The sequence below is a fragment of the Ovis aries genome, chromosome 20, assembly GCF_016772045.2.
Source record: "Ovis aries strain OAR_USU_Benz2616 breed Rambouillet chromosome 20, ARS-UI_Ramb_v3.0, whole genome shotgun sequence".
Taxonomy (NCBI): domain Eukaryota; kingdom Metazoa; phylum Chordata; class Mammalia; order Artiodactyla; family Bovidae; genus Ovis; species Ovis aries.
This window is the reverse complement of record NC_056073.1, coordinates 10,673,581-10,685,871: the sequence shown is the minus strand read 5'-3', so window position 1 is coordinate 10,685,871 and position 12,291 is coordinate 10,673,581. Positions and strand designations below refer to the sequence as shown.

Below are 12,291 nucleotides of genomic sequence, written 5' to 3'. Positions count from 1 at the left end.
AGCTAAAGAGGCTCTGCAATAGGTCCTCACTATGGGGAAAACACTTGGGACGTGACCCAGCATATCCCATAATACTGGAAATATCCACGGGAGATAAGCAAACAGTGTAAAGTCTCCAAAAGCCCCAAGGGCACAGCCTCATCTCAGACCCTGAGGGTTCTGGAGCAAAGCCATGGTCCACAGAACAGAAGATTATTCAGTATTTGAAAAGTAGTTCTTGGCCAAACTGCAGGATCCAGAGCAAAGAAATGATTACTGTTTTAAGCTACTAAGGCTTCAGTCAGTCAGTCTTAGGGTTGATAAATATAAATAATCAGAAGATTCATGTAAGAGTACTTTGTTCTTTTTAATGTCATATAGGATTCCACTATACACAGATACCACAGTTTATGTATCTGTTCTTATGTTCTGGACATTTAGGTTGTTTCATAGGCTCTGTTATGAATAACGCTGCTATAAAAATATCTTTAGGCACAACTGTGTGTTTATTTCTCTTGAGAACAAACCTAAGAATGGAATTCCTAGACATCATTCCTCCCCTAGGCTTGAGGGGAGGCATCTTTAGAAGATATTGCCGAAGAGTTATTCCAAAGGAGATGAAATAGCTCATGCTTCCACCAGGAGGTATGAGTTCCAGTTGCTCTGTATCCTCACCAACACTTGACATTGTCAGTCTTTTTCATGTTAGTCATTCTGGTAGATGTGTACTGGTATCTTATTTGTGATTTTAATTTGCATTTTTTTCTGATGAGTCACAATGTATTCTTTACTTTTTAAAAAACCACACACAAGAACCCAACAGTGGCAATCTGTAGAGGTGTGATGACTTATTGTTTTGTTATTGTCTGCTTTTTGTTTTGTGGTCTTGGTCTTTCTTTTGCTAAACTATTTTGCTTTTTTATTAAGTGCATATTTAATTTAAAAAACCTCCACCTACTTGTTCTTATAAATAGTAAGGTATATCAACCACAACACTAATATTATGAGTAAAGTCATCAGGAGTATTTATTGAGCACCTGCTGTATACTCAGCACTGTGGGCGGGGCTTTGAAGCACACAGAGCAGTACAGGACTTACTCCCTGCCCTTGAGGGGCTTCCAGTCTAGGTGGAGACAGAAGAAACAGGACGTATGGGAGCCAGGAGAAAACAGTCCAGGCCAGGATGCTACAGGAGCTGGAAGGCATCTGGGCTCAGGCCCACCAAGAGGTTCCGCGCCAGGAAAGACAATGACTCACAGCTCCCAGACCCATATTTGCCCACTTAGCATATCCTATCCACAGCCTCTGTTCCCGCCATCTGACTCCTTCAGCTGTTATTCAAAGTGCAATGAAATGGGGGAAGGGGTGGGGCCAATGGAAAAAGTCCTTGGACGAGTTCCAGGGGCTGGTGTCACACTGTCCCTCCTGGAAAAATCTGCTCCTCACCCACCTACCCCTAACACAGAGAGATCCCCATTCAAGGAGGCCTGCCTGACCACCCAGGACCCCCCACCCCAAGAGCTAAGAGCAGGGGGCAGTCGCTGCTTGAGGTAGAACTGGGGAACCCTATGTCTAGCATGTCCTTTCCTCCACCAGTCCACTGAGTTGGGGGTTAGGGCACCCCCTCAGAGCTGCCACCCAGGGCTGAGAAGATACTAAAGGGAAAGGGCATGGAGGAAGGGAGAGGAGCAGAGAGGGACTGAGAGCCTGGCTGGGAAACAGGGGCCTCTGGGGCTCCTGGAAAAATGCAGGGGACAGGGAAGCCAAACACTGAGATTGGCTCCCCTGAGGATGGGGGTGGGGGGGTGGGAGGCAGGGGTGGTTTGCTACGGGCCCCTACCTTCCCCATGCCTTCACAGGACGGAGGTGGGAATCAAGGGCCAGAAGGGTGTCCAATCCCGCAGCCCCATTTCCAGGCTGTGCCCACTTCAGGGTCACCCTGCCCAACCTTAGAGGGGCAAGGGGAACCCAAAGTTTTGATGATGCCTCCAACTCTGTTGGGCCCCCTTCAAAGTGCTATCTATTTACTTCTCAGATTGTAAGGAATTCAGGTCTGAGAATGCAGGAAAGAGGGGGCGAGACTTCGTAACACCCATCAGATGGCAGGGGGGAGGGAACCAGGCCCCTCCAGAGAGTGCCACCCAGAGGATGGGGGTCACGCCAGCCTCAGAGGAGCGAGGACGAGGAAAGCAAAGGATGCTGCTGCTGCTGCTAAGTCACTTCAGTCGTGTCCGACTCTGTGTGACCCCATAGATGGCAGCCCACCAGGCTCCCCCGTCCCTGGGATTCCCCAGGCAAGAACACTGGAGTGGGTTGCCATTTCCTTCTCCAATGCATGAAAGTGAAAAGTGAAAGTGAAGTTGCTCAGTCGTGTCCAGCTCTTAGCGACCCCATGGACTGCAGCCTACCAGGCTGCTCCGCCCATGGGATTTTCCAGGCAAGAACACTGGAGTGGGTTGCCATTTCCTTCTCCAATGCATGAAAGTGAAAAGTGAAAGTGAAGTTGCTCAGTCGTGTCCAGCTCTTAGCGACCCCATGGACTGCAGCCTACCAGGCTGCTCCGCCCATGGGATTTTCCAGGCAAGAGTGCTGGAGTGGGGTGCCATTGCCTTCTCCGAGCAAAGAATGAGGAGGGTTTAAATAACGGTTCATATAATAAAAATACCTAGCAATCTAATAAGCCTATTTTTTCTGCTAATTTTTTTCTTTTTTAAATAATTCCAGAGGCTGGGGGTGTGGGAAGGGTGGCAGCAAGCAGGGTATGTACAAGAGGAGGCGTTTAAATTAAAACACAAATAATAATTAAGACGCACAAACTGAAGGACCAAGGCAAAAGGTACAGAAGAGGCCTGCAGTGGGCCCCTGTTTCCACGAGGACGTGCTTCCAGCAGCGGGGTTAGGGCTTCCTCTTGGAGCAGATCAGCCTGCGTTTGGAGTGGTAGAAATCTGGGGGGAGAGAACAGATGTCAGCCAGGTCAGGAGGAAGAGGGCCCAGCAGAGCCACCTGCGCAGTGCAACCTGCAGAGGGGCCAGGGACCCCTCCCCAGGGCCCGAGAGACACATTGCCAAGTATAGGGAAGAACTCTGGAAACTTCTAGCCTCTCTCCCGGAGGGCTACATACATACAGGACATCCCCCCACGCTTCACAGACGTGATCAATAACAGACTTTACATGCATGGGCCTGCTTTAAGCCAAGCTGCCCAAATGCAGTGGTCGCTAACCCTAGGCGGCTGTTTAAATTAACTAGCATTAGACTAATAGAAAAATTTAGTTCCTCATGGCAAACACTCAGCAGTGATATGTGGCCAGCGGTACTGGGCATCTGCTTCTTTGCAGAGCCTGATATATCAGAGAGCGTTCTGCATGATGTCTGAGCCATATAAAGGTTAGTTATTATTATTATCATTATTGTTAGTTTTGACCCAGCTGCAAATGTGCTGTGGGATTCTTGGCTGCACTGCTCCAAGCTTCCATTTCCTCACCTATAAAATGAGGATAACGCTGGTACGATGCTCAGAGGATTAAATGAAATGTTTCCGGAAAGACCTTGGTGGGGACTTCCCTGGTGGTCCAGTGGCTAAGACTCCTTGCGCTCAACAGAGGTGGCCTGGGTTCTGTCCTTGCTCAGGGAATTAAGATCCCACAAGCCGTACAGCCAAAATAATAACAGTAATACATTTGTAAAGTAAAAAATAAAAAGACGTTGGCTGAAGGCCTGGCATAGTGTTCAACTGCCAGCCTCACTTATTCCATTTCCCTCAAGCACCTACTATGTGTCACACACCATCCAAGGTGCTGAGGACTCAATTATGAACAAGAGAGATACAGATTTCTTTCTTGTGGAGATGATAGGATTCTATTTGGGAAGATGGACTATATCAAAATATGGAAGTAGCTGTTGATAGTTTAAAAAGTGCCAAAAAGAGAAAAATAGGCTAGGAAGTGCAGGTGAAGGTGTGTATGTATGAAGGGGAAGGCGAGTTAGGTTTGGATAAGGCAGCCAGGAAATTATCATTCATTTACTCTCCATGGTAAATTCAGTGTGGGACCTAAGGCAAACCATTCTACCTCTCAGAGTCCTGTTCCTTTGCCTGTAAAAGGATGCCAAGAATGTCCTATGATATTAGATCACTATAAGGACTAAAAGAAATCTAGACACTTATCAAAGGTCCTGGCACATAGTCAATGTTCCAAATAAATGTCAGCTAATTGGTCTTGGTAGTAGACTTGCTGTGTGACCTCAGGCAAGCCACTTCCCCTCTCTGGGCCTGTTTCCCACCCCTCAGAGCGATGAGTAAGCTGGGCCAGACAGGTCAGCCCTGGCACAGTGAGTTCTGGGAGTCCTAATCCCTTGCCGCCACCTCTGCTCCCGTCCTCACCTGTCATGCTGGTCTGGCGCCGTTTCCGGCCCTGGGAGGGACCAGGCCCACCAGGGGTCCCCTCGGGCCGCTCAGGGGAGCGAGTCACGAGGGTGCAGGACAGCGACAGGTCCAAGTGGTCCTCCTGAGACGTGCCCTGCAGCAGGGCGGATGAGGGGCTCGGCCGCTTGCCCCCTCCCACATCGTCTCGGGGCCCCACGGGCAGGTAGAGCTTGGGCAGGCCGAGGCCCCTCACACGCTCCCAGGCAAAGTCCCCCTCCAGGGGCGTCTCGGTGACAAAGTCGAAGTTCCATCGCTCTCGGGCCTCCTGCACGCAGCTGGCCATGAGGGCGTCGCAGTCCTGGCGCAGCTGCTCGCTGTCCACTGGACCAAAGAGGCAGCGGCAGGCCTTGCTGCTGCGGGGGATCTGATGCGCGTCCCTGGACGGCTCAGACATGGCACCTGTGGCTGGAACACAAGGAAGACCCGGGGCACGTGAGACACTCAGGAAGTCGGACGCTCCCTCTCTGGGCCATGCCACTGCGTAACCTCAGGCGCAGTCTCCTTACTAGAAAGTGAGGTGAGAGGGGCTCTCGGGTTCCTCCCACAGGCTCTCCCAACCTCCACCCACAGAAAGGGTGTGAGGGGCAGAGTCAGTCAGCCTGACACCCCCAGGTCACTGGGGGAGTGGGCAGCTGAAGGGCAAGTTTATGTCAACAAAGGCAAGTTTATTGCAATAGCAGGGATCAGGGTCCTGTTTACCACTGGGTGTTATCAGCTAAAATCAATTTGTTTTTCCCACTGAGGTGTCCCTCATGGGTGTGAATGCCCCCAGGTATGTGTGAATTGTCAGAGTCCAGCAGTTTCCTAACTCCAGGCCTGGCCGGGGAGGTCAATTCCCAAGAAAATGGATGCCTCCTCTCAAATCCCTCCATCTAGATGCTCATGTGGAGTAATCCTGCTCAGTGACTTAAAACTACTCTGGATTTTGGGGTTAAAAGCACCTGGGTTCTAGTCCTCGCTCTGCCACTTCCTACCTCAACTTTCAAAGAGTCACTTCAAGTCCCCCGGCCTCAGTTTCCTCATCTGTAAAATGGGACTGCATACATGTCTAAAGAGTGGGGCTGTAGACGCAGGCTCAAGGAAATGATTGGCGGGCCCCGCCAGGCAAGGCAGATGGAGCAGAGTTCAACGGCTGTATCTTGGTGGTTCAAGGTGAGGGCTTTGGAACCAGGCCACTTGGGTTGGAATCCAGGCTCTGCTGGGCAACCTTCGACAAGTGGCTTAACTTCTCTGGGTTCTGTTTTCCTCCTGTATAAGATGGAGATTTCCATGTGTAGAGTTGTCTCTTGTGTATGTTGGACGAGGGTGTTTGCTGTAACTAGTGCGTTCCCTTGGCAAAACTCCATTTGCCCTGCTTCACTTTGTACTCCAAGGCTAAACTTGCCTGTAACTCCAGGTACCTCCTGAGTTCCTACTTTTACATTCCAGTCGCCTATGATGAAAGGGACATCTATTTCTGGTGTCATTTCTAGAAGGAGATAACAACAGCGACTGTCTCAGAGGCCAGATGTGAGAATTCGCTAAGCGGTTGTAGATAACGCCCTCTGAGCCGTACCAAGTACAGAGAAAGTGTTTGGAGAATATTATTTCTCTCTGCCTTTAGTTCTGGCTGACTCCTCCCCATCACTCCACCTGGGCCACCGCCTCCTTCAGACAGCAGCTGACAGGTGTTGTGGGCTGAGGGCCTTTCCCAAGGATGTCATCAGGCAGGCAGCCTGCGGGTAAGGAGGAGCCAGGCAGGGCAGGGCAGAGCAATGATTTCTCCCAGGCTGAGCCACATCCTGCCAGGTACATCAGGTGACCTGAAGTCTAGACAACCTGGAAGCCCCTGCCCCATTCTGCCTGCATCCAAGGAACCCGTTTTGCAGGCAAAGAAAATTAAAGGCACCGGTCTACCTGGCTCCTCTCCTCCCACTAAAGTGGGAGAGGGAAAACTAAAGGAGAGGGAACACTGAAGGTGAGCCTGCCCATGAGGGGGTGCTGGCACCTCCCTGCCCGGCTCTGGCTTGACTCCAGGTCTGAGCACCTGCATGACTTTAACAGGGACTGGGTTTTCCTGGGGACACGTCCTGATTTGCAGGCTCTGAAGGTGAAAGCCCTGCTGAGGGTCCTCCTGGGGCAAGCAGCCCTGGACCCACACCATACCTACCTGTCCCCACTCCACCTCTCACAGTGAGTGAAGCCCACAGCTCCAAGTCTCAGCACACAGGGGAGGGGAGGGCACTAGATGACCTCTGACCGAGTTTAAAGGGCAGGAGTTTTAAGACTTGCCCTGAACCCACACGGTTAAAAAGATCAATAGCGTCTACTCAAGCTGCCACATACCACATAGAGAGAGGGGTTACACAGCACAGTGGACAAAGCCCATAAATAACCTTTGCTCACTCTCTTCAGGGATAAGGACTGAGACTTATTTACACATTTTATGAGCCAAGGGCTGTTGTAAAAAAGTTTATGGATATTAATTTTCAGAAGAAATGGCTATATCAGCTCTTTTACGGAAGAGGTAACCAAGGCTCAGAGAAATTAAGTAAGTTTCCCAAGGTCACACAGCTCACCAGTGGCACAGTCAGGATTTGAACCCAGCCCCGAATGCCCTGTGTTCTGCATGCTGGTGTTGAACCCTACTCCCTAATTCTGAGATTTCCTCACCAAGAGAGAGGCTCCTTACCACTTGAGGAGCTTTTTCAAAATGTAGATTTGACAGGCCCCTTCTTCCCCACATGATTAAATTCAAGGGCTTGACAGTTCTCCAGATGGGCATGCTTGGGGTGCCAGCCAAGAAGGGACACACAGAAGGGCTTGAACAGACACTACAGATCTCAGGGCTTCACTGGCAAGAGGAGGAACCCTGCTAGGGTTTTATCATGCCTTGGACTTCAACCATATTTTCATTCCCAAATAATCAGTAAGCACTCAGTAAACACTGCAGATCCAATGGGGGCACTATTTTTAAGAGAGGAGTGGGCAAAGACTCAGCATCAGTACCAGAGTAGATTACATTGGGAATCAAAGGCTGGTGAAGACTCATTCCGCGGGAAGGCGGGTTAGCTATTAGCGATGTGGCCAGAAGAGGGCGCCGGTCTCCAGGAAATCACGCGCGGAGGGGGAGCTGCGTGGGCAGAGCTTGGGAGGCCGGCAGCGAGCTGTGATGAGTCAGTTTCCTGCAAAGCGCTACCCGCCCGCCAAAACTTCGCTTCCACTCCCGCTGCACGTCACCCTGGGGTGGGGAGGGGGAGTGGGAGGGGGATCGGGGGCCGCGAACACGTCATGCTGAGCCAGTCAGGCTTCCGAAACGCCCGCCACTATTGGGAAACAGCGCGCTCTCGCGCCGCCTCTTGTGAAACACACGCGCGCACGCGCGTACATACACGCGCACACACACACACACATACACACACAGCACGCACGCAACAAGCGCGCCGAGATCTGGTCCCTCCACCTTATCTCCACGCCCAAAGCAAGGGATGAGTCAGATCCCTGAAAAATAAAAATAGACGGGAGCAACGAAAACAAAACCGCTCTTAAGTCCTCCCCGAAACGCAACGTGGAGGAAGGGGAAGGAGGGAGGCAGGGAGCTGCCCGGGCGCCCTAAAGCACCAAACCCAGTTCTAGGATTCTTGTCCCTACGGGGAAAGCGCAAGTGTCCTCCGAGAGCCCCAGACCAGGCGGACAGGGCGGACGCACTACAGTCCGCGCTGGGCGGTGGCGTCCGAAGGGCGAATCGCCCTGCTCTGCTAGCCCTGTTGTCCTTGGAGAGGGAATTCCAGACTGGCTTGGAGTCCCTGAAAGCAGGTGACGGAGGCCCGGAGCAGCGACGCACCGCGAAGCCCCATCCCTCAAACACAGGACCTTCCCTTCCCTTCCCCCACCGCCCCGTCCTGGGCTGGGTGCCCCCACCGCGCCGCAGAGCAGAGCTCGGCTCCCATCCCCGAGTCCGTCCGGCCGACCCAAGGGCAGGCTGGGCCGGGGTTCTCACGGCAGCGCTGGGAGAGAGGTAGGTCCGGCTTCGGGGCTTCCCTAACTGACAGGCTGGCGCAAGCCCACCCAGCGCCCGGCCGCGGCTCCGGGTCCCAGAGGGCGCGCCTCGGGGCAGGGACCGGACACCCGGTCTTGGACCTCCCGGTGTCCCGGTTTCCCTGAGAACACTCTGTGCCAGCCAAATAGGTCACTGTGCTGATTGATGGTGGCGGCGTGGGGGCACAGAGACCGTGGAGAGGGAGAAGGGACTTCTGGCGGAGCCACAGTCTCCCAGCCCTGGCGGAGTTCTGATGTCACCCGGCTCGTTCCCCGGGGTCTTCTTGTCACCGTGAGTCACCTCCCAGCTTACTCTTAAGGAACGTGTCCCGACACGTTCCCAGGGGCCCAGGACACAGCCGGAGCTGACCTCAGCAGCACCGGGGACTCCGACCTCGGTTCTGGGCCAGGACGACACCGATCGGATCTGAGAACCGCCCGGGAATGGATCCCAGATGAACCTGTTCGGCTTGGCTTTCCCCGCCCCTCCCGGAGTCCTGCGCGGACCGGGCTTTGTCCCCACGCAGCGAGCGTGCCGAGCCTGGAGTCCCGGGCGCACCCTCGGCCGGGTCCACGCCTTCCCTCGCCCCGGCGGAGTTTCCAGGGGAGGGATCGCAGAGGGGAGATCCCTAGTACTTGGGCGCCTTCTCCGCGCCCGGAGCCTCCGACGCATCCCGGGCCCTGTCCCCACACGCGCACTCACAGCTCTCGGTGTACTCCAAACCGAGACCCGCGCGCAGGGCCCCGCGCGCCATTCACCTGTGAACACAGGACACACGCGCCCCCGCGGATACACACCCCCCAGGGGCACGCACAAACACGCGGACTCGCTCGGCTCGGCTCGGGAGCCTCAGCTCGGGATCCGTTCTGGCCCGCCCCGGCTCCCTCACCTCTCCTGGGGGTCTCGGGACGTCTCCGTGAATCTGCGCGCAGCGCCGGGTCTCCCAACCACGGTCTCCAGCCGCTGCTCACACCTCAGCTGGCGCCGCCGGGCGCCGGGCGCCGGGCTTATAAAGAGGGCTGGAGGCGGGACCGGCTGCTCCGCCCACAGCGGCGCTTCTGCTCCGACGGTTCCCGATGACTCCGCTGCCAACCTCACAGGCTGCAGGGGGGCGCTTCCCTCCTTCCCACTCTCCGCGCCTGGGTTTGTGCACTTGACATATTTCCGCACGAACTGAGTCCCAATTCTGTTTTTTTTTTTCCCCCCCAGTGCGGGGTGGTTGGGGTGGGGAGGGCGAGTTGGACCTCCCACCAACGTGACGGCGGCGCTATTGGGACCAGACGGACTAGCCCCCCCTCTCCGACCCACCACCGACTGACTCTGGGCAAGGATTTACCCCGAACACCTGAATAAACCACGAGGAGTGACATTAATAAAGGAAAAAAAAGATCCTTAAATAATTTTGTTTTTAAAACAACACTTCACTTTGCAATTCCCAGAAAAGCCCCACTGTACCACCATGGGCCCCTCACTACACCACCTCTCCCCATCACCCGAGGCACCCAGAGACCCCAACAAAGCATTCTTGGGGGCCAGAACGGATTCAATTCGCTTTACTTCACAGAAGAGGATTCAATTCCCCGTATTTCACAGAAGAGGAAACAGACCGAAGCCCACAGAACTAAAGGGGTGAGAAGTTATTTGTCAAATGCTCCAGGGCAGGACGGAATTGGGGACACTGCTAAGAAAGGGCTAGCTTGGTCTCCAGGGAAAACGGGACACTGAGCTAAGCTTCCCACCCCCTCCTCCTCACCGCCTATATCCACCTCCCGTCTCACCTTCGCAGAGGAAAGCTCAATCTGATTGCTGTGGATTTGCGGGCTGGGAAGGGGAGAAGGATTGGGTGGGTGAGTTATCTCCTGGGTAATCCCCACCCACCACACACACTGCTGCAAAGGGAGGCTCAGAGCTTGGAGGCCTGACTCAGGGGATACAGCAAATCAATGGTGATGGTTAGAACACAGACCTTTTGCTTCTCATCCAGAGCTTTCTGCTTATTGCCCTGTTGCAGCGGCTTTAGAATACAAGATATGCCCAGCACCTGTCATTTCCAGGCAATACTCTGAGGTGACACCGATGAAAGCAATTCTAGAAAGGCCAACCAGAGCTTCCAACAGATGCAAAAGCTAGTGAGGTGCCCTGCTGCTCCCCATCCCCACTTGTACCCCACCTTTGCTTCCTTCCTTCATCTGAAATATTTCTGATTTCGGCTTGCAAAAAAATTGCAGAGAACAGAGTGTTAATCTGAACAGAAATTGACTAAAACATAGAATGCAGGCTGGAAGCAGCTACAATTACTGACCTCTAGGGCTGTTTGGCGTCTGGAAATCTCTGCCCAGACATGCCCAGTCTTCTTCCCCCAAAGCAGCTGACCTCAGGGAGGACAGGCTTGCTTCTCCTCTACTGCTGGAACAAGAGCCCAGGGAGGGGTGGGAGGACCCTTTACCAGACCCCCTTGCCTGCCTGATATTGGAATCAAGCCAGAATTGTAGGTGGACTTTGGAAGAACCTCAAACAGGCCAAGACCCCAGGACCAGCCCTCTCCTCTCCCAGCTCCACCTTCCCTACTTCCAACACACCCGTGCCCACACCACCTAAAGGCTGGGTTGTCAAATGTCCAGCACAGGACGGGCACATCCTCCTACTGTCTCGAATCCCCTTGGCTTTCAGACATTGTAAATAGACTTGACATTGTCTAACTGTTTACTTTTGGGAAAAAAAATTTAACGACAGCTTGTATTGAATTAGTTTTATGGTCCTGAGCTTCACAATGAAATAATTCTTTTTGTTGTTTTTTGGGGAAGTGATTTTTTTTTTATAATTTTTAACTCACCACCACCACCACCACAACAGAACTCAGCAAATATTTATTAAGCACCTACTGTTGTCTAGTACTGTTCAGCACTTAAAAAAAAAAAAAAAGTTTCCAAGCATTCCCTTGAATGTGTAGCCAGGTTTGCTCTTAAGAGAGGGCTTTCTGCCCTAAAGAGGCAAAGAAGCAGGTTGATAAAAGCCACACTCAAGATCCAAGTCCCAAAATACACACACACACACACACACACACATACACACACACACAAACACACACAGAGGCATGCAGGTACACAACAGATCCCAGACCAGTCCCAAGGGGTCTGAGGCAAATCACATATTCTGTTCAGAGAAATGCAGACCAAGGTCTCTCCAGGGTCTTTGGGGGTCTCCTTTTGTCTAAAACCCCACTCTCGTCTAAAAACAGGCAGTCCCAAGGACAAAATAGCCACCATCTTCTTCTATGCCAGGGCTCAACATGTTAGGACATGTTCCTGAAGGCCTGAATGCTAGTCGGGCCTGCAGCCCGATGCTCAGGCCTGCTCCCAAGGAAGCAGGTGGCTTAGGGATGTAAAGAGATTGAGCCTGAGGAACAAGAGGACCCAGATTAGCCCTATCCAGGAGGGAAGTGATGATGGAAAGGAAAGTTAGAAAAGCCCTAGCCCAAAGAAGGAGGATGTGAGGAAAACTCAATGATAGCCACAGGAGCTACCCAGGAAGGGAGGGGAAGTGCTAGGAACAATGTCACTATTTCTCAGAAAAGGCCTGGGGAGTCCCTAACAGGGGCAGAGAGCTTTCAGAGGAATTCACCTCCACACAGACTCCCAAGAAGTGAGACCCCAGAGAAGAGGCAGAACAGAGACATTATTATATTATTGAGCAGAAGTCCCACTTGCTTTTTTTTTTTTTTTTTTTTAAGAATAAGATTGGGAGCTCCTCCCACCCCACCTCCTGACCTTCCAGGGGCTTTACCCAGCCAGTACAAAGATCAGGACTGAACATAAGGTGAGGTAGAGGAATTTGCGACAGAATTCATGCCACACAAATACTTCCAGCTTCC

At 52.8% G+C, this 12,291-nt stretch overlaps 1 protein-coding gene across 4 annotated transcripts; it reads right to left on the bottom strand.

Annotated features, from left to right (window-relative positions):
* Positions 1-980: 980 nt before the first annotated feature.
* Positions 981-9,408, bottom strand: CDKN1A (cyclin dependent kinase inhibitor 1A). 4 transcript variants are annotated; one of them, XM_042236725.2, is made up of 4 exons: positions 9,310-9,408; positions 5,377-5,650; positions 4,361-4,807; positions 981-2,925 (listed from the first exon to the last, which is right to left on the bottom strand). In XM_042236725.2, the coding sequence occupies exons 3-4, from the start codon at positions 4,794-4,796 to the stop codon at positions 2,876-2,878; spliced, it is 486 nt and encodes a 161-aa protein (XP_042092659.1). In that variant the 5' UTR covers positions 4,797-4,807; positions 5,377-5,650; positions 9,310-9,408; the 3' UTR covers positions 981-2,875. The 4 variants fall into 4 exon arrangements, with proteins under 4 accessions (XP_042092659.1, XP_011955813.1, XP_060258972.1 ...); XM_012100423.5 differs by lacking the exon at positions 5,377-5,650; XM_060402989.1 differs by lacking the exon at positions 5,377-5,650 and having other exon boundaries at positions 981-4,807.
* Positions 9,409-12,291: the final 2,883 nt, after the last annotated feature.